Raw genomic sequence first — 22080 nt, forward strand, 5'->3', positions numbered from 1 at the left:
ATATGACCTTGTCTGCAATTAAATGGGGTGCAGTGAGTCCAGAAGCAGCTGTGTGAAATCAGGAAGTTTGAGTTTAAGTGTTCAAGTTTTTGTTGAATTAGGTCGGTCTCGTGGAGCAGAAGAAATATTCGTTTTCTACAAGCGTTGATTTCATTGGAGATGTAAATGAAACTATGTCTAACCATCATAATTGATGAGAGACAATAAGGAAGAGTTCGGTGACTGTGGAAAACAGGGATGGCGATTTTCTCGTGAGTGAGTTGCGTCTTTGACGAATTGGGAGTAGCCGAGAGCGCCCATTTCTTCAATGATTATTGAAAGTTCAAGTTGGAAGTTTCATCTACACAGATATTCAGTAATGGGCTAACTATGTCAGCCTCCAGGTTTATTGGCACACTTTACTTTAGTAAATTCACAGTGGCAAGGGGGCAATAAGTCCTGGTGAAAGTAAGGAATTCAGACCCACAAGCCAATGACAGAATCCTAAATTAGACCATCTTTGGGGAGAGGAGTTGGCCTAACGGCTAGGGCGGTCGACCTCGAATCTGGGGAAGTGGGTTCGAGTCTGGGCAATGACGCTGAACATCCTGTGATTCTGGGCAAATCAGGTAATCTCCCTGTGCCTAACAAAAACGAATGTGTCCTCATGTAGTGCAACTGGTGCTATGTAAAGCGCTCTGATATAATGAATGTGTCCTCATGTAATGCAACTGTTAAGATATGGAAAGTTCTTTGGCTATACACTATCAACTCCATCCTTCTGGGTAGCCTGGTTAGGGTGTCGATGGCCACTCAAAGGAAGGCATATATCAGAAGCCTTAGAAGGGGCTCACCCAATTGTCTTAATATTAGCTACTCAATGTCAGGGTAAGGGTGGGAAACATATGACAATCACTTCAATGCCTTTAGTGCGATTCAAGCAAAACTGTTGTCCAGTGCCCAATAACCCTATGCCATGCCTTCATCCATTTATGCTATTTAGTATATTCTAGGGAGCAGTAACTACAAAACATGCAACCCATCCCATAGGTGGATTATTAGGAAGTGTGGTGGCGTGGGGTGGCCTTAGACCACTCCACTTTCTCCATCTACCCCCTATAGTCATCAATCAATCAATCAATCAATCAATCAATCAATCACATAATTTGTAAAGCGCACTACATACCCGTGAGGGTTTCAAGGCGCTGGAGTGGGGGGTGCTGCTGCTATTGGTTGAAGAGCCAGTTCTTGAGTTGTCTCCTGAAGGTCAGCAGGTCTTCGGTTTGTCGCAGGTAGAGGGGGAGGGTGTTCCAGGTCCTGGTGGCGCGATAGGAGAAGGATGTGCCTCCGGAAGTAGTTCTCCGGGATGCGTGGGACTGGGGCCAGGGCGTGGTCAGCGGAGCGGAGTCTCCTGTTGGGTGCGTAGAAGGAGAGACGACTGTTGAGATAGGCTGGGCTGGTTTTGTGGAGTGCCTTGTGTGTGTGGATCAGGAGCTTGAAGGAGATTCTTTTGTTGACGGGGAACAAGTGCAGGTTCCTCAGGTGGGGGTGATGTGGTCGCGGCATGGGACGTCGAGGATAAGGAGTGCAGAGGCGTTCTGGATTCTCTGTAGTCTGCTGATGAGCTTGGACGAGGCTCCGGCGTAGAGGGCGTTTCCGTTGTCGAGTCTGCTGCTGACTAGGGCCTGGGTGACTGTTTTCCTCGTGTTTGTCGGGATCCATCTGTAGATCTTGCGGAGCATGTGGAGGGTGTTGAAACAGGTGGAGGAGACTGCGTTGACTTGTTTGGTCATAGAGAGTTTCGAGTCGAGGATGACTCGCAGGTTGCGTGCGTGGTCGGTGGGGGCCGGGGGGGACCCCAGTGACGTGGGCCACCAAGAGTCATCCCATGCAGAGGGGTTGGACCCGAGGATGAGGATTTCCGTCTTGTCTGTGTTCAGTTTGAGGCGGCAGTCCTCCATCCAGTCTGCGACGGCCTTCATTCCCTGATGGAGGTTGGATTTGGAGGTGAGGGGGTCCTTGGTGAGGGAGAGGATCAGCTGAGTGTCGTCGGCGTAGGAGATTATGTTGAGGTCGTGCTGTCGGGCGATGCGTGCTAGTGGCGCCATGTAGACGTTGAACAGCGTCGGGCTGAGGGAAGATCCTTGAGGGACGCCGCAGATGATCTCGGAGGTATCGGATCGGAACGGGGGGAGGTGGACTTTCTGAGTTCTGCCGGAGAGGAAGGAGGTGGTCCAGTCCAGGGCCTTGTCTTGGATCCCTGCGTCGTGGAGGCATGTGCGTAGTGTGCGGTGGCAGACGGTGTCGAAGGCGGCGGAGAGGTTCAGGAGGATGAGGGCCGCCGTCTTGCCGTTGTCTAGCAGGATCCTGATGCCGTCTGTGGCGGCGATGAGGGCGGTCTCGGTGCTGTGGTTGCTGCGGAATCCTGATTGGGACGGGTCCAGGATGTTGTTGTCTTCGAGGTGACGGGTGAGCTGGGTGTTTACTATCTTCTTGATTACCTTTGCTGGGGACGGAAGCAGGGAGATGGGTTGGAAGTTCTTGAGGTCGCTCGGATCCTCCTTGGGTTTCTTCAGTAGGGCGTTGATCTCTGCGTGCTTCCAGTTCTCAGGGAAGGTGGCGGTCTCGAAGGAGAGGCTGATGATTTTGTGCAGGTGGGGTGCGATGGAATTGCTGGTTTTGTTGAAGATGTGGTGCGGGAGAGGGTCGGACGGGGATCCGGAGTGGATTGTTCCCATGGTCTTGATTGTGTCCTCGATGCTCACGTTGGCCCAGGTTGTCAGGGTGTTGTGGGCGGTGGGGTGCGGTGGGTTCGGTGCGGGGTGGTCGGCAGGGGTTGTCCGGGGTCTGAAGCTGTCATGGATGTCGGTGATTTTCCGGTGAAAGAAGGTGGCGAGGGAGTCGCACAGGGCTTGCGATGGTGGGCTGTCATTGGTGTTGGAGCTGGGGTTGGAGAGTTCCTTCACGATGATGAAGAGCTCCTTGCTGTTGTGTGCGTTGTTGTCAAGGCGGTCTGTGAAGGAGGTTTTTTTGGCGGTCCTGATGAGGTGGTGGTGTTTGCGGATGGCGTCTTTGTGGGCAGTGCGGCTGTCTGGCGACTTGTCGCTGTGCCATATGTTTTCTAGTTTCCGGCAGGTGCGTTTTGAGTCGAGGAGTTCCGGGGTGAACCAGCTGACTCTTCTGCCGGTGTCTCTGCTGGTGGGGTTTTTCAGCGGGGCGACGGTGTTGGCGCAGTCGTTCATCCAGCGTTCGAGGGTGAATGCACCTTCATCTGGGTTGGTGGGGTTCGTCGAAGGGTTGAGTGCGAGGCTTGTCTGTAGTTGTTCTTGGGCGACTTTGCCCCAGCAGCGGCGGGGGGTCTGTAGTGTGCGGTGGTGTGTGAGGGGTTTTCGGAAGGAGAAGTGGATGCAGTGGTGGTCTGTTCAGGTGAGTTCGGAGGCGTGGCTGAAGGTGACATGGGGGCTTGAGGAGAAAATGGCATCTGGCGTGTGGCCGACGATGTGGGTTGGCGTCGTGACGAGCTGTTTCAGTCCGAGGTTGGCGAGATTGTCGATCAGGGTGGAGGAGTTGCTGTCGGTGTTGTTCTCCAGGTGATAGTTCAGGTCTCCGAGGAGGATGTAGTCGGTGGAGGTCAGAGCGTGCGTGCTGATGAGGTCAGCGATGGAGTCGCAGAATTGAGGCCGGGGTCCTTGTGGTCTGTAGACGAGGGTGCCTCTTAGGGTGGTCTTGGGGTCCATGTGGATCTGGAAGTGCATGTGTTCGGCAGTGCTGAGGGTGTCGTTGGTGTTTGTTGAGACCCTGATGAAGTACAAAAACAGCACAAAATCAGAGGGGCACAGAAGTCAGTGGTACAGAGTATAAGGGGGCACAGAGGTTGGTGAGGGGTACAGAATCAGAAGGGGTTACGGGATCAGAGCGGCGAGCCGGGGGCAGGGGGGCACAGAAGAGGAGCGGGCAGACAGGCAACTCAGCGGAAACAAAACTTAGGCCACGACTGGCCACCAGGGATGAGGCGCAGGTGGAGCCTGCGGGTGGTGGAGGGCCTCGAATCACCGGCAGCAGCAGGAGACAGCGGGGTGATGGCGGAGCTGCAGCGGGGGGGAGCGACCTACCAGGAAGGTCAAGGGTAACCATCACAATAGTTTCTAAGGATCACCCTAATACTATGCCAGCGAGTCTCCAGGATGAGCTGTTTCCTTGGACCTTCCTCTCCAGACTGCATCATCTGCCTTTCATTTTTGAAGATCCAGGAAACAGCAATGACTTCTTCCATTGTGGCCTGGGTTGAGCAGCTAGCACCTGGACCATATACAGTCAGCGCAAAGAAATGTTTTCCCTAAAATGACACCATGTTTGAATGCTGCTCTTTTACCTCCACTTGCTGGGTTGAAATCTACCCATGTGCTCTGTCCTGGTTTCTATTTTGTAAAGGGGCACTTGTCAGCCAGAGCCACAAACACAGGCGATAGAAACATAGCTCTTGTCAGGACAGTAGGGATATATGGCAGGCTTCGTACTTTTGAAAAATGCACAAGGTAGTGTCAGATTTGCCACAGGTAGGGTTGCTACTTTTGCTGCATGTGAAATCTGGAGCTTATGCTTTGCCCTACTTGAAATTGACTTGAGTCTTTGGAGCACCATTTTGTATTAGAAAAGTGAAAGCATATATGAACACACAAACACACATATGCCTCCCTTTACTAGTGTTTTCACTTAGCATTTCGTACTGCAGTTGTGCAGTATAGTAGCAATGGTAATAGGAGTTATAAGTACCCAACTCAGTGGTACTTATTTTATTCACTGTACAAGTGCGAAAGGCTGAGTTTGCAGCAACAACATGAAAGCCAGTAGCCTACTGGTTGCTCTCCGGTAAACACCAGGAACAGTAACAACCAAGGTATTTTACCTACTATATCTGCTGGACTGGGAAGCTGGATTAAGGCACTTGCCCAGGGGGTCATTGCACATGGTGATCTGTGTACCTCCTCATATAATGCTTCCAATATTGATCAGGATGTTAATGATCTTACTAGAGCAATGTGTGTGTAATCCACTGTTCACAAGTTTGAATAATCATAAAATATCTTGGAGGGTTAATATTCCATCTCTATCCGCATTCTCCAATTAATTGGGAGCCATTGCCACGGAGAGACTGAAGGGAGAGCCTTTCCGTGACATGCCATCGTGACAGTGGCAACCATTTTGAAATCACATCAACCATCAAGTATTAAGAGGGTACAATAGCAATGGCAACACTTATTCTGAACCATAAAGTCATTACAATATATATTTTGTGTTATTTCACATCATTCACGTTTTTAGAATGTAAAGTAAACAATAGAACATGTTTGCTTTTTTTAGTATTTATAGTTATCTAGGAACTACGGAGAAAGGATGGCGTATTTTAATAGAAAACACTTAGGGTCTCCTCATTAAGATGTCGGGGGACTGCCACCTACAGGATGTCGGTCCACCAGACATCCAGAGAAACGGTCTGACCGGCGGATTAAGATACCTGCGTTCAGAAAAGTCCTCTGCCTCTGACAGGCTCAAGGAGTCCATCGGGGCGGCGATCGGACAGCAATCCATACTATGAAGGCGGTACCTGTGCAGGCACCTCCGTAGGGATTTCAATATCCATTTCCCACAGCCTTATCATGGTGGTCCCACTGCCATGGAAAGGCTGCCGAAAAGGTACTTTTGGGGCCCCCTAACAGGGCACCAATGGGCTATCCGCTATGTGGCCAGGAGGCACAAGTGGTGCCCCCTCCAAACATACATGCATCATGTGGCAGGCACAACATGGTGCCTGGCACACTGTGCATGGATGTTTACAAACATGCATTTTACTACGGCGGCTTGCGCAGCCCCTCTTTTCTGGGACACACCCCAAGTGAAATGGATCATAAAAGTCGATACCAAGCAGTAAGAAAGAAAGCTGTAGCACCAAAATGTAGAAGGAAGGCCTCACCTGTACCCAAGTAGTCAGAGGTAAGCTAAAACTAGGGATAAAACGTGAATTTGAATGAGGTTACAGATTGCGGACCTCTTAAATGAGAAAAAAAATGTGCAGCTCATAATAGAATGTATGTGTTCAAAAACAGGGAGGCTTACCCAAGAGAAAACAATTTCATTTGATCTGGAGAGCTATAATATTGAGCATATAACAATATTCCCAATTCAACTAAGAGCTTGATAAAGTGTAAGAAAAACCTTCAAACACCAGACAGATTGCATAAATCTTAGATATAGCATGTTGATGAATTTCCGTAGAACAAAAAGCTCTGTTAGAAGAATATAATTTTTGACACTGAATTTGCAAAACATTGTTTTGGAGAAAAATATACATTTTATGCTCTCCAATAGGAAAAGGGAGAAAAACACTCAAGCTCATGAGCTGGAAATAAATCATTCAGACTCAAAAGGAGCCCACTACGACAATGCGCTTACCATTGAATTTGCTATGTTTTGTGTTAGCGTGGATGCTACAAAGGTACATTTCCAAGGAAACTAATAGTTTCTAAAGAGATGGATGCAAACAAGTTACATTGCTCTAAAATATGCTAATAGGTAACAATGAGCCCTATAATCATATTGATACTCAAAGGCCTGGGCACAATTAACATAGAAAGTAGAGTCTGAATAGAAAACTGGCTTTCCAGATGAATATGGAGGTTGTGACTCCACGCATTTACATGCTATTAGAAACAAAGGTACAATATTGCATGCAATAATACACGTTCACAATAAAAAGGTCTAAGTGGTACTCAAACAGGCCGAAAATAGACCGTGAAATACAGATAATAGTTTGTGAAGCAAACAGCGAACAATGAACTGTGGGCCAAAGTGTATGGGTAATGGTCTTAGCAATACATAAATCAGTGATTGAGTATTGAAACTAAGGCTATGGAACCCAGCTGGTCAAGGCCTGCAAACTAATACAGAATAATAAAAGGGCCATTATCATGCAGTGAAGGGCTATTTTCGTATCGAAGCCTAAAGCAACATCAGTTCAAACTGCATATAAGAAAATAAAGCGATATAGTCAGTCAGTTTTTGATGGCAAGGCCTATGACTGGAAGGAGTCATGGAAATTTATCAGTTTAATGATCAAACAGTCAATTAATGGTGACCAAATGGCCCCATTCATCATAATCATTAAGCCCAAATTTCGAAAATTATGCACAATCAAACCATTTAATATCCTGTATTGAGAGAATCGGATGTGCACCTTAAATATCAATCAATCAATCTGTTTTTGTAATCCGTGTCTTGTCACCCATGAGGGTGTCCCAGTGCTGTGCTGCGGGCGTTCAGTCTAAGAGGCAAGTCTTGATTCTCTTCCTAAAGTCCATCAGTGCGGTTTGGAGGTGGAGGGGGAGAGCTTTCCAGGCTTTAGCGGCAAGGTGGGAGGATAAACATCCTCTGGTGCGGCAGCAATGGAAGCGGGGTGTCTGGTTGAGGGCTAGTAATGCGTAGCGGATGTTTCTAGGTGGTAGGTGGAAATTCAGGCAGTAATTCATGTATGCAGGTCCGTGGTCATTGAGTGTTTTGTAGGCATGTGTCAGGAGCCTGAAATGGCATCTCTTCTGGATGTGGAGCAAGTGAATGCTTCTCAGGTGCTGAGTGATGTGGGTCCTTTTGGTCAGGTTGAGAATCAGTCTGGCTGCTGTGTTCTGGAACATCTAGAGTCTTCTCATGAGTTTGTTGGTGTTTCCGGCAAAGACTGCCTTGTCGTAGTCAAGCCGGCTGGTGATGAGGACCTGCGTTACTGTTTTCCTGGTGTTGATGGGTAGCCACTTGAAGATTCTGCAGAGCATTCAGTGTATGAGGAAGCACTCTGAGAAAACAGCATTGATCTGTCGTTTCATGGAGAGTCCACTGTCTAGGATGATACCGAGGTTGCAGGCATGGTCTTCGGGCGTACGTGCTGGGCCGAATTCTGATGACCACCGGGAGTCATTTCATAGAGTGGTGTGTCTGCCGAAGATCAGCACTTCAGTCTTGTACATGTTGATCTTCAGGCAGTTGTCTTTCATCCAGGATGTGACACTCCTCATGCAGTTGTGGAAGTTAGCTATTGATATGGTGGGACATGCTGAGAGTGAGAGGACGAGCAGGGTGTCATGGGCATAGGAGATGCTGTTGATATCGTGGGCTCTTACTATGTCTGATAATGGTGTCATGTAGATGTTGAAGAGGGTAGGGCTGAGGAAAGAACCTTGAAGCAGACTGCAGATGGTGGGCCTGGGCTGTGAGGTGAAGGGAGTGAGTCGGACCCACTGAGTGTGCCCCATGAGGAACGATACCATCCATATAAGATCAACGTTTTTTGATTCGGATCTGGTGTAGTCGGCCGATGAGTGTGTGGTGGGAGACTGTTTTGAAGACTCCATAGAGGTCTAGAAGGATCAGGGCGGCTGATTCTGCTTTGTTGAGTAGTGTGTGATGTTATCAGTTGTGACAATCAGGGCTGTTTCAGTGCTGCGGTCAGCTCTGAAATCTGATTGGGAGGTGTGGAGTAGGTTGTGTCTCTTTAAGTCTTTGGTGGATTGGAGGTTGATGGCCTTCTCCAGGACTTTGGCCTGAAACGGGAGCAGTGAGATGTGGCTGTTGTTCTAGAGATCACTGGGGTTTGCAGATGGGTTTCTTGAGGTGGGGTCAGACCTCTGCATTTTTCCATGCATCAGGAAAGGCGGTTGTGGTGATCGAAGATTTGAGGATGGTATTGAGCCATTGACTAATCTCTACTCTTCCAAGGTTGAAGGGTTGGTGGGGGCATGGGTCGATGGGTGCTCCCGAGTGGATGATTTAATTAAGGGTGTAGTGTCTGATGTGCTGAGTTGTGCCCATAAGCTGAGTGGGAGGTCGGCGGCAGTATTCATGGGAGTGGGGATGCTGATGAGGTCGGTGGATTGGAGATTGAAGTTCCTGTATATTGTGGAGAAATTGTTGAGGAAGTGGTCAGCCAGATCATCGCAGAGTTCTTGTGTGGCAGGGATCAAGTTTTCTGTGGCTGGTATGCAAGTGAATTCTCTGATGATGGTGACAAATACCTTGGTCTGGCTGGCGCTGGCCTCAATGCAGAATTTCAGGGCATACTTTTTAATGACTTTGAGGGTGTGGTTGTAGCGGTTGAGGGCTGTCTTGAAGGTGGCTCGGTTGATGTTGTTTCTGTAGGAGCGCCATTTTTTTTCCAGTTTTTTGTATCTTCTTTTCACTGCGTTGAGTTCTGGGGTTTACCAGCAAGCTCATTTGGTGGGTCTATGTGTTTTGGCAGGCTTGGTGGGGCAACTCAATCGGTTGCTCTGGTGACCCACGCACTGAAGTTCGGTACTGCTTGATCTAGACTGGGAGCTGCTGAGGGTTTCAGTCCATTGGTGCTGCGTGATCTTGGTCCAGCTGTGGTAGGGGGTGCTGTAGTGACTGAGGGAGTGCATGACACGCCAGCGATGGTAAAGTGTACGATGAAGTGATTGGACCAGGTGAGATTCGAGCTGTGGCTGAATTTGTCTCTGTTGCTGGCAGTGAAGATGAGGTCCAGCATGTGTCCTGCTCTGTGCATGGGGTCTGAACCTATGCTGTGTGAGGCTGATGTTGTTCATTCATTCCAGGAGCTCTGTGGAAATGGTGTCAGTGGGGTTGTCCAGGTGAAAGTTAGGTCTCCCAGGAAGAATCAGTGTTCGGATTCGATGGCAAGCAGGGTGATGCATTCTGTGATGGCATTGCTGAGGCCGGTGTGTGGTCCTGGGAGTCTGTATGCAAGGGTAACTCTGAAGGGGGTTTTGTTGTCGGTGTGGAGTTGGAAGTTCAGGTGTTCCATGATTGGTGTTGTTTTGTCTTCCATGGTCGTACAGGTGATGGATTCCTTGTGTATGATGGCAATGCCACCTCCTTGTTTGTTGTTGCAGTTGTGGTGCTTCATCTTGTATCCATTGGGTGTTGCAATGATGATGTCAGTGACACATCTGGAGGTGAGCCAGTTCTCAGAGATGAAGGTCACGTCAGGAATGAGTGTGGAGATGGTTTCCCAGACTTCGGTGACGTGCTTGCAGAATGATTTGGGGTTGATCTGGAGGCATGCGAGGTTCTGTTGTGTGGGGACAGCGTGTCAAGGTTTTCTGTGAGGGTGGTTGGTCCTGAGGTGAAGATGAGCCAGCAGTGGAGGCAAGAGAAAGGTCCCGCTGTGGAGTGAGAAGGTGAGAGGCAGAAGTTGTTGTTGCGGCTGGGGTCTAGGGTGCAGAGATCTGCCATGTAGTAGCTGCTGGGTTTGGTGGGCCAGAGTTCCTGGCGCTGGGTGCAGTCCAGGCACCGATGGACGCAGACAGGCTTGCCTTTGAGGCGCCATTGGTGTGTCAGCGGCACGGCCTCTGCATGAGTGCATCCACTGCATGGTCACACAGGGGCCTCCATAAGTGTTCCTGAGAAGCGGGAGGGGCTGGCCGGGAGGTGGGAGGGCTTGGAGCGGGAGAAAGCCTGCTGGGACATGAGCCTGTGGGAAACAGCAGGAGGGAAAGGGACTGCGAGAGAGCTGCGGGAACAGGGAAGTGCACCCAACCCCAGTGGAAGACTAGCCCAATAACAAAGTCCCCAAAAACTACAGACAGACCAAATTCACAGTGAAATCAACAAACTTAAACAGTAAATCAACCAACATTGCAGACTAAAAGTAAATTTACAATTAAATGCGGAGACTCTGGGATCCAGGAAGAGGGATTACCTGGGGCGGCAAACTAGGAGAATCCCTGGCAGCGGGGGCAAACTGTCAGCCACAGGGAGGTGAAAACAGCAAAGGCAGGCACATTATCACGGAGCTAAGGTGACTGCAGCAGCTGTGGAGGGAGGAGTGGCTGGCTAGATCAAAGTTCAAGTCCTGCCTAAATGACCTGCTGCACTGGACCTATAACTCGAAATATCAACCCCAGAATATCAAAGGAACAAATACTGAGGACAAAATAGGAATGACAGATAAGGGTGAGAAAAAGGTTGACGTTTGAGGTGGGTGTGAGCCCTCCTCAAACAACAGTCACTATCCTTGTCAGGGTGAACCACAAAAAGTCACTAAATGAACCTGTGCTTAACCCCTGTGGTAGCTTGGCATAAAACTTAGAGGCATTGTGTTAAGTATTTATGCAGCACAAAAACAGTAATAAAGTAAAAGTGCAACACAAGGAAATCCCACACCAATTTAGAAATAGAGTAACATTTAATAAATTATTTGACACCAAAACAACACAAATCCAATCAGTAGAACCGGAGATATGCTGTTTTAAAGGTTTAAGGTAACTAGAGTGCCTGAATGCACAAAGCATCACTCACGTTCATCTGGTCGTAAATGTAGCATGAAGATCCTGTCGGGCGTCATGGTTGGTTGTTGCTGGAGCTTCGTATAGTTGTTACCGTGGGCTGTCAATGCAGAAGAATCTTGCATTGACAGTAATCAATGGCAGCCACTGTAGCGCGAAGAATTGTGTACAACTGAAGCGTCGCATTGGCAGTCAGTGTGGTGGCAATATCTTGCCATGAACGGGCCAATTTGCAGTTGTAAAGAGAGTAAGACTTCAGAAGTTCTCCTTTTCTTCCAGGAAGAGATCAACTGATGCCACTCCAAAGATCTATGACCTGAAAGGCACCTCTTGGGGATCAGGAAATTCTCCTGCAGAGGCCAACAGAGCTCACGCTTGTCCATTTGAAGATTCAGTCAGGTCTAGTGCAGCAGCTCAGCTAGGCAGTTGCAGCAAGGCCTCTAAAGCTTGTTGTGTCCATGTAGCTAAGGCAAGGAGGCCAGCTAACTATCCCTTAGTTAGAGTCACTGGGGTAGCTTTGGGTGAAGGGAGCAGATATCAGATCCAGTCTTCCTTCTCAGACAGCAGGGCAGGACTCAGTCAGCAGGACAGTCCTCTGGCAGCATGGCAGTCATTCTTCTGTAGTGTCTACAGTTCCAGGAGTGTACTGAAGAATGGCTCTGTGAGTCCTAGTTTCATACCTGGTGCAAGCTTTGATGTGGGAGAAGCTTCTGGCATCTGCCCCCCCACCCAAGGTGTCTGTAATTTCCTGCTTCCCTAACCTGGTCCCAGTCTGCTATCATTCACATTAGGCTAGTGTGAAGTTCTTTGTTTGTGAGCTGGGGCAGAGTATTTAAAGTGTAAGTGGGGCTGTGCGCACCCCTATCCTGCCAACACCCATTTTCTCTATTGTGTGGTTGTCTGGGAAGAATACATAAAGGCCAACTGCCAACAACATATTGTCATGTGACCCAGAAAACGCTGCAGACACCAAATGGTTAGTTGCCAAGAAAATACTAACTTTCTAAAAGTGGCAATTTTAGAATTGGGACTTAAAATACGACTTTACCATTAAAGATGATTTTAAATTACAATTCCCTAGACACCAAACATGATATTTCTATCTGCTCCTAAACAAATGTTAACGTATTAAATGTAATAATGTAGTCCAAAGTTATCCTATGGGAGAGGTAGGCCACACTTTAATGAACAACAGATTTGTGAGATTTTCACTACCAGGACATGTGTAACGGAAAAGTACATGTCCAACTTTTTAAATACAATGCTACTATACAGGGACTGTTTAGAGCCTACCCGAGCGGTCACTTGTATTTATTAAAAAAGGTATTATTAGGCTTGGCAAAGGGCTCATTTTGCACATTTCAGGGTGTGGAGTTAAGAATAGTAAATCTATACTTTCTCATATGCACTTACCTTTCGATATTTTGTCACTCAAGATTGACAGTTGGCAAGTTGCTGAGCAGATTGCGCATAACCACCACCGCGGTTAAGCACAATCTGATCAACAACTTTCCAATATATTTCTTTCAGTGTGTGTCTGAATTCTTTGTAGTACTCCTGCGGTATTTTCTTATCCTGTTTTGTGATTTGTGTTTTAACTTTCTAAGATACTTTCCCAATATTAATGTTTCTGCATGGACACCTTACTGCATAGATGCCATTTGATGAAATAAAATTAGTAACCTTTTGCAACTGGCTTTTAATCTGATCAGGTTTAGAGAATTTGTTTTAATACCGAAAGCACATCCACTACATTTGCCAGCACATTTGAAATGCCCAGTTAGCAAGGTCAGTCCCCATTGTGTTGGATGGGCAGTGGCATTTTCCACACCCTTCATAGACCTAACCACCAAATTGCAGCTATCTTTGATGCTTTTAAATGTAAATACATGTTTTACTGAGGATTCAAGCGCACGCTGTACAGAATCCCAATGTTTTTGGCAACTTTTTGATCAGTTTGATAACAGAGCAAAGGTTACTTGTGCAGGACCACCCTTTCAAGCTTGCAGTCTTGCACAGAAATTGGTGATAATGTGCCCGACAGGGGAGAACTCTCGGTGTGTTCTTTTTTTATATTTTGCATGCCGCCAGGTGAAGACACATCGCCGTGCACATGGGAGATGCAGCGGGTTAAAAGAACCAAAAAGTAAATAAGAAATTCTAGATTTGGAGAACTGGACACCGCCAGTGCAGTAAAGGAGATATGTCTCAGCTACATCAGGGATTTGGGAAAAGATCTGCCAAACTGTAAATCAGTCCATCAAAAGACGTTATGAATAATTATGTATACATAAATGTACACAGTGCAAAATTGCTTTGAATTTCATTTCAGATCCCCATAAATATTCAAATGTTGCTTTCCTTTGAAGGAATCTCTGTGGCCATGTTTATTTGGGCTCATCGCAGTTCCTGCATTGCTTCAACTGGCAATTTTGCCATTTCTTCCTGAAAGTCCACGTTATTTGCTGCTTGAGAAACAGGACAGAGCGAGAGCAGAGAAAGGTAAGTGAATAATGAAAACATTAATGCGAATTATTTTAGTACAGTATTGCTGCTGGCTAACATAAAACAGCATACCCACTATAGTATAAGTCTGATTTACTAACGTCTTTCTGTGGCTGAAAACAGATGTAAGGCTGCCATATGCGAGGAAAGATGATCTTGGTTTACAATGGGTTTTTTCCTGGTTTAAGGTGGTGTTAGCAATGTCGTGGAGGGTTAATAGATCCCCAGTACTATTATTCGCTTGCTTAATCTCTCCTGCCTGCACTACATCGCTTACAACCACCGACAATAGGCATTCTAGAACAACTATTTGTCTGATGTCTAGGGGGGTATTGCCCCTTTAAGAATAAGAGTACATTAGATGGATACTTCCTTGCTTATTCTAAAAGACCTTGGGCTTGGCCTAAATTTATGACAAATTGAATGAATAAATATGTCTTCAAACTATAATTTGTGCTTTGAAATGCAATTTGAAAGCAAAAATACAGTATTAAGGATGCCGCGGTATTACTTTCAGACTTTGAACATGAGCTCTAACTGAGTGCGTAATGAACCGTGTGTGTAGTACTGCATGTCTGTGCTCTGTGATCACTGCACAGCGGAACATAAAACTCGGTCAACATGGCGTCGTGCAGGTCAATCTGTGTTGCTTTCATATTCGAAGAGTGCTGTAGGTAAGTTGCATTAAAGAACAGTTTAAAAAGATGCTTGCTTGGCGGCATTTCGAGGGCCAGTAACATAAAACATTTTCTTTAATGGTGGGATCAGCGGCTGAGGCGTAGAGAAAGAGAAATGAGATAGAGACTAGAATGCTCACCGTCCCGCTTCGGGCGTAAGACTCCCGATGTCGTAAGCCTCAAATGGCTTTATTCTAGATGTCTCTTGCCTGAAAGACCTCAACTTCAATATAAATCGGAGCGAAAAATAAATTCTGTGAGGTGTTTGCGAGGGAGAAATGTAATTCATAGGTTGCATCTGTCCCGTTTTTGGTGGGACAGCCAGGGCAAGTTGGAGACTGTCCCGGGTAATTCCCTATCTCGGGACAGTTCTGGCAATAAGGGCCTACTCAATAAAGTGCGAATTGCAGGGAGTTGCGATGGGAATTTCATACTTTAGGCCAAAGTAGCTGAGTTGAACTGAAATCAATTCAGAGATGGAGAAGAGACATTCCTAGAGAGATTGAAGAAAATGTGTTCTAATGCAAAAATAACATATTAGAAATGATTCTATATGCACTCATCGTTTATCCATGTTATAATTCCTATGGACTTGTTGAATCAAAGAATAATACAATTGTATCTGCTTCTCATAATGAATACCATATATACAGGCAATTTCAAGTGAAACTCATCATTACATTAACATTTTCCCTGTCATTTTTGCTACTGTGTATTTCCAAAACCCCTGTCACTATGTATGGCCCAGAACTAAATATGAGAAAATCCTGTCTGTATTCCTAGTAATCTGGGTAACTAATATTCTGGAACAACAATGGTTCCCTCTGAGGAAGCCATAAGCATAAACTCCCTCAGCTCAAACAATCAACATACACACAAATAGCTGAATGTAATAAACTTTAGTATCACATAATAGAAGGAACCAAGGGCCAGTTGTACGACCAGCAAAATTGTGCCTCGCAAATTACGACTCGTTTGCGAGTCGCAATTTGCGAAGTGCAATTTGCCATGTACAACAGTGTGTTTAACACTGTTTGCGAGTCCCAATGGGGTCGCAAATTGCGAGACTCACTAATATTAATGAGCTTCTCGCACTTTGCGAGCCCATTGGGAATGACAGGCCTTCCCAGGTATGGTGGCCTGCTGGGCTCAGCAGACCACCATGCCTGGGACTACTTTTAAAAATAAAGCAGTTTTTTTCTTTTTAATGCAGCCTGTTTTTCTTAAAGGAAAACGAGATACATTTTTTAAAAAATTAAACATTTTCGTGTCATTTTTTAAGGGCAGGCAGTGGTCCCTGGGACCACTGCCTTCCCTTAAAAATATTTTTAGACTGTCACAAAGTGGAAGGGGTCCCTTGGGGACCCCTTCCAAATTGCTACTGTATTACCACCTCCTTGAAGAGGGTGGTAATTTGCGAGTGTTTTGCGTCCGCAATGGCAAACCCGTTTGCGAATGCAATTTAGGGTCGTACATCTGGCCCCAAATCCAAAACATATATCTCAGTTTTTGTATGTTGGGTGCTCCAGTGAATGGCAAAGTAAACATAAGAGAGTAAAAGTGGGCTTGGTGTATTTGCAAGAAAATACATCTGAAACAATATAGAAGTATTCACTGTACAATTTTCAATTCCGACTCATATTTCAAGTAAAATTTGAGTGAATGCCAATCAATTACAGTTTGCATCTCATGGTGTCACCTTGAAATCCTTATATCATACCTTGAAGGGGTCTTTATCAGGATTGGTTGGTAGAACAAGAAATAAAACAAATTGAATCAATTGTTTGGATGGGATTGATCATTCGGTCCTCAGGTCATAGGCATTAATCCTCCATTTGAGGATTGATTTTGGAAATACTGAGTGAATCTGTGTGTAGATAAAATATTGAGAATAAAATATTGTGTGGGCAAAATATCAATCTGATAGAGACTTCTAGCTGCAGATTCCTTATCTTTGAATTTCCCAGGTGTCAGGCTGGATCTAGAAGCTTTTGCTGAGCAATACCCCTTGAGCGTGCCGTCGGGTGGCTCCATACGGCTCTGCCTGATGTTGTCGGCATCAGTAGCGTCGGTTATGAAGTTGCAGTACCTATATAGGCTCCACCCAAGCACGCGGACTTCAGTTGTTTCTTTCAACCAGCTCAGCCCCAATCTGATAAGAGCTACCTTCTGTTGCTTTTTGACAGGCCTTTTTTCGACTTTTTTCCAGGTTTGTGTGTGAGTTTGTCTTAGAGGAAGACAGTGTTCAAGCCATGCTGTACCTGCCACTGCATGATGTTGGTTACTGCCCCCCACCTCTTCTGTCTCTGGTTTCTTGAGCACAACCACAATTCGAAGTCATGCTCAGACTGTCGGGCTATGGCTCCAAAGACCTTGCGGGAGTGGGCAGTGAACCTCCTTGCAGCCCAACGGCAAACACAGTCTAGCGAGACTCCAAGAAGTTCCTGGTCCAGATCGAAGAAGAGGAGGTCAAGGGACCGCTCCCGGAGCCAAATTCCTTTTCATCCTACTCGAGGTCTTCAGGACACTCAAGGAAGAGGCACAAGAAGAAGGAGGCGTCCAAGCGGACTTCATCTTTGCCTCGACTGTCATCTGTCGACAAAAGAGGTAAGGAGCACCAACGCTCTATGCATGGTTCGGCGAAGCCAGAGCAAGGGTCGACTTCGCGCCTCCCTCCCTTTGTGGGAGTCAGAGCGACCCCGGCTCGAATGAAAGAATTTTACAAGACCATGCACCGTGTATTTGAGTGATCCGACCCCACTGGTGAACCATTGGGCCCGCGGGGTCGGAAGGGGCCCCATCGGATTCGTCACCATTGGCTCCAGCCATGGCACCAGTAGGGCCTCAGGGATCCGATCCCAGATCCGGGTCGACACGGGTCATGCTGTCATGACCTCCTTCGGTGTCAGACCCGAAGTTGGTGCCTTCGTTGCCACTGGTGCCCAATGGCAGCACCAGCCCCATCCTTATCCCCGACAACACGGAGTCAGATCGACGTCGTGGATTCTGGCGCGGATGGAACACAGGGGTTCTATGCTGTCGCCTGCATAGGATGTGTTAGGCACGAGAGAGGAATAGGAGGGGTCTATGGACCCTTTGGAACAGGGAGAATATATCTCAAAGGGTATTGTTTTGACTTATACTGGGTGCTCCCTTGTGTCTTGACAAAGCTATACGTCTCTGAAGAGCTCTAATGAGAGCAAAACGTGTGTCAGGGGTTGCTTTTATTCATTTCAGGTTGGCTTGGTTGGTATCCTACCAATTCAAAGCTGCAATACTCTGCCTGGAGTGGTAAAAGGCTTTTGTCATTTTAAAGCTCAGAATGGGCAGCACTGTGTGCTAGTCCTATGCTTAAAGACTTTACTGCAGGAATGGCAAAATACTTTGTCCCTTTCTATCTCGGCATGGATGGCACTTGCTAGTTCTATGCTTAAATACGTTGACAGAAAAGCAGACATTTGAGGTGAGCAGATCTAGAGTATCGCTGGTGTTGAGGGTGCTGTATACAGTAGCTGCTTACCACCTAAACGTGAGAACTACCCCGAGTTCTCTACTTCTTTTATGCCTGAAAGGGTATCATTTCGATATATATATATATATATATATATATATATATATATATATATATATATATATATATATATATATATATATATATATATATATATATATATATATCTTTAAGGTAAATAGATGTGGAGTTAAAAACAGTAGATCTCAAGTAGCTAATTTCTCATGAATTGGTGTTGATGCATGTAGATCTATTGGGCTCTCAGGGACAGAGCACCCAAAGTCCTACTTTTCTAAGATTTTGCTTAATTTCCCAGTGCATGGACTTTTGCCCCCACCCTCAATGTGTAGGCCGAACGTGTCAAAATCCTGACACCTGTGCTTTATTTTTCCATGCTCTGTCACTACTTTGTTCATCATGAAACACTTTCTTCAATGTGGTGCAGAGAAGTTACACCTCTTTCTGTCACGGAAATGCATTTAATATCCGCCATCGGGGTTTCTCGGGAGCCCAATCTCTGAGCTATATGGTGTGCAATGCCTTGCAAGTCTTTCAAGGTATAGCTCAATTACTACAAGGAAATGGAGAAGCTACATCTGATGGTTGATTCTGCTTCCCAATGATAATGAGAAGACAAGAGAGAGTTGACCTGGTAACATAAACAATGGAAAATGCCTGAATTTACCCAGGGAAAAGTTTTCCTTTTGTAAAATAACTCGCACACACTGGTAATTAAAGTTGCATGCTTTATCATAGAGTTCTCCAAATAGAGCAATACAGATTGCTTTTGGGAGTGCTACTAAACTTGATTCTTGAGGGAGCACAGGTGTAACGGGTGAGGATCTAAAACTTAAAATTGCCTATGTTGGTCCTTGGGCAGAATGTAGCACACATAGAAAGAGGAAGTAACATGGAGAAATAAAGATATTTCTCTTTGTTACGCCTCTCCTGAAAAGGCCTATCTTTTTAGCGCATTCCGAGGTTTAACAGTTCTGGTAAATCTGGGAATTCATCAAAAACCATGGTAGTTGCGCGGGAGCACCCACACAATGCCCATGGCACACCCTTCTAGGGCAGTGTAAGGCTACGCAGCAATTTGCGATGCATTGCCTTTAGATTTATGGAGCCACTCAGGGGCACTCAAAGTGGCCTTGTGTGGCCTCATAAATCACATGTAATGATTACGTCACTGTTGCACAAGCGACACAAACTGGCTCATAAAAAGGCCTCCAAATGTGATGCTTAATGGTTTCTATCATGTATCCATAGTCTGGTGTATATGGTTCAGCCACTGTCAATGCTAGAAGGTCTTGTGACTTTCCTCAGTGTTGGGCTTGGCCCTTTTTGCAGGGTCATCCCTGAACTTTTTGCCGTCCTCCTATATTTTGTCTGACCTGTTGTTTGCTGTTTTATGACTTTGGGCACTTTACCACTGCTGATCAGTGCTAAAGTGCATATGCTCTCCCTATTGTAAATTGATGTATGGATTAGTGATTTCATGATTGGCTGTGTTGGTTTACTTGTCAGACCCTAGTACAGTGCACTGAGTGTGCCCAGGGCTTGGAAACCAAATGCTGCTAGTGGGCTTGCAGCACTGGTTGTGCCACCCACAGAAGCAGCCTGTTAAAGTGTGTCTAAGGCTTGCCATTGCAGAGCCTGTGTGCAGTCTTGTACTGCCATGCTGACTGGGCAAGTGCACCCACTTGCCAGTCCCTAAACCTTCCCTTTTCTTCATATCAGACACCCATATGGGAGGCCCAAGGGCAGGGTGCATTGTAAGTATAAGGTAGGACATGCCCTGGTGTGTGTGGCATGTCCTAAAAGTGAATTACAGCCATTTTCGTTATTCACTATTGCAAGGCTACCTGTTCCCCATAGGCAAGAATGGGCAGTTTGATTATTACATCTTATAATCCTAACTGACTCGGGAACATGGTAGAAACTCGAGTTTAGTATGCCTGAACTCAGAATGATAAAATACATCTTTTACTGAAGTTGGTTTTAACATTCTGTGTTTGAAAATACCACTTTTAGAAAGTAGGTATTTTCTTGTCTAACCATCCAAACCTGCCTCAGCTAGGCTGTGAATTCCTTGTCTGGAGTTTGAGTGACAGGGGCTGGGGATTTCCAGGGGGCTGGGGAATTCCCAGAGACAGGGTGAGTCAGCATAGGGCTGAATAGAGAGATCTCCATGTAGATGGGTGGGAGGAGTTGCACCTGGGACCTGAATAGGGTGTGCTTTCCCTCCACAATGCTGGCTCCACCTCCTGTGGTGTGTCTGATGTCTCTGCCCTGCACTGTGAAAGGAAAGAAGGAGTCATGTCAACAAAGTGCTCCAGGACTGACCAGAACTGGTTTGGACTAGGCAAAGGCTTCTTTGCCTTCCGAGAACAAAGATAAACTGTGTATAAAAAGGGGACCCAGACCCCAGAACTTTAGATCACTTTGGGAAACAAGAAGAAACCTTTGCTGAGGAGTGGAACCAGAGGAAACTGAGGGGAGACTATCCCTCAGCTGATGTGCTGCTTGGGGGATTGGCCTGCAGTGGTTGCCTGACTGCCAAAGAAAGGAGAAAGGACTTTGTGTGCACTTTTATTCAACTTGTGAAGGATCTCCAAGGGCTTGGAAAAGAGCTTGCCTCCTGCTGAAGTCTCAGGGCCAACAGACTTCACCCACCACCTCCCCAAGAGTTCTTTTGAACTGCCTGCAGTTGTGCTGGACTTTTTTAGGACTTGTGTGTTGCATGGAGCTGGAAGCGTGACTCAAGAACAAGAAGCGTGTTGCCGAACTGCCGCTTCACAACACGAAGTGCCTCGCATCGCCGGAGAAGAGGATCGACGTCGCATCAGATGCCGCCGCATCACCGGGAAGCGTGTCGTAGAAGAATCGTGGAGTCATCGCAGGTTCACCGAAGCGCCTCGCACCACCGGAGAAGAAGATCGACGTCGCGTCAGATAACAACACATCTCTGGGAAGCGTGTCACAGGGCCTGTCACGGCTCATCGCCTGAGAAGAGGATTGGCGTCGCATCAGTCGCTGCCGCATCTCCGGAAGCGTGTCGCAGGGCCTGTCACGGCTCATCGCCGGAGAAGAGGATCGACGCCGCATCAGACACCGCCGCATCATCAGGAAGAGTGTTGCAGGGCCTGTCGCGGCTCGCATCGTTGTGGAAGCAACTCGCATCGCCTGGGGAGAGGATCTACGTTGCATCAGACGCCGACACATCACTGGGAAGCGTGTCGCAGGGCCTGTCACGGCTCGCATAGTGAGGCAACATCTTGCATCACCAGAGAAGAGGATCGACGTCGCATCAGGCGCCGCTGCATCACTGGGAAGCGTGTCGCTTAAAGAAGAAAGCGCCATCTTTGTTTCTTTGCGCCGGATCTTCAACGCATCACCATCCTTGCAACACTTTCATTGCCCTGCGTGTCGCATCTTAAGGTACATTGAACTCTGTATGTCGCATTTACCATCCTAAGAGAACTAAGCTAAATTCTACCGTTTTAAAGTAACAGTATTGTGGATTTTTGTCGTTTATGATCTTGTGTTAAATCTATATAAAGAATACTTATTTTTTATATAAAACTTGTGTGGTGTCCAGCTGTAGTGTTGTCACTTGATTACTGTATGTGTTCACAAATGCTTTACACACTGCCTCTGAGATAAGCCTGCCTGCTCGTGCCAAGCTACCAAGGGGGTGAGCAGGGGTTATTTTAGGAGTGTACCCCTTTACCCTGACTAGACGCAAGGGTCCCTATTTGTCACAGGCACCTACCTATGCCAACTAGAGACCCCCAAATCTAACACTCAGGATCAATTTAGATCACTAAATTGCCCAATTTCTTTTAGACACTATCTATTTAACAGTGCACATTCTGACCAATCTCTCTCATTCAAAGCATTCATTCAAACGACTTTGAGAGCACTTCTCAGTATTAAGATTGGTATATGTCTTTTTCAGGGTCTGTGAATGTACCTGAGGGTGCGATCCTTTGATGAATCTGTGATCGAGCTTTGGGTCCTAAGCAACAGTTCCAAGGTGCTTAAAAATAAGGCAAGTCTCGCCCATACTTTAAAAAGCACCTGGGATAGACTTCAAAGT

General features: G+C 46.6%; 1 protein-coding gene across 6 annotated transcripts in view; it reads left to right on the forward strand.

The window, feature by feature from the left end:
- The window catches only part of SLC2A9 (solute carrier family 2 member 9), a 2222556-nt gene that overhangs the window by 1135695 nt on the left and 1064781 nt on the right, over positions 1-22080 (forward strand). For all 6 annotated transcript variants that reach the window (XM_085642418.1, XM_085642420.1, XM_085642419.1 and 3 more), the window contains one exon: positions 13655-13787. In XM_085642418.1, coding sequence (XP_085498544.1) covers positions 13655-13787 — 133 coding nt within the window. The remainder of the gene's footprint in view (positions 1-13654; positions 13788-22080) is intronic.

The sequence above is a fragment of the Triturus cristatus genome, chromosome 2_2 (genome assembly GCF_964204655.1).
Source record: "Triturus cristatus chromosome 2_2, aTriCri1.1, whole genome shotgun sequence".
Classification (NCBI taxonomy): Eukaryota; Metazoa; Chordata; class Amphibia; order Caudata; family Salamandridae; genus Triturus; species Triturus cristatus.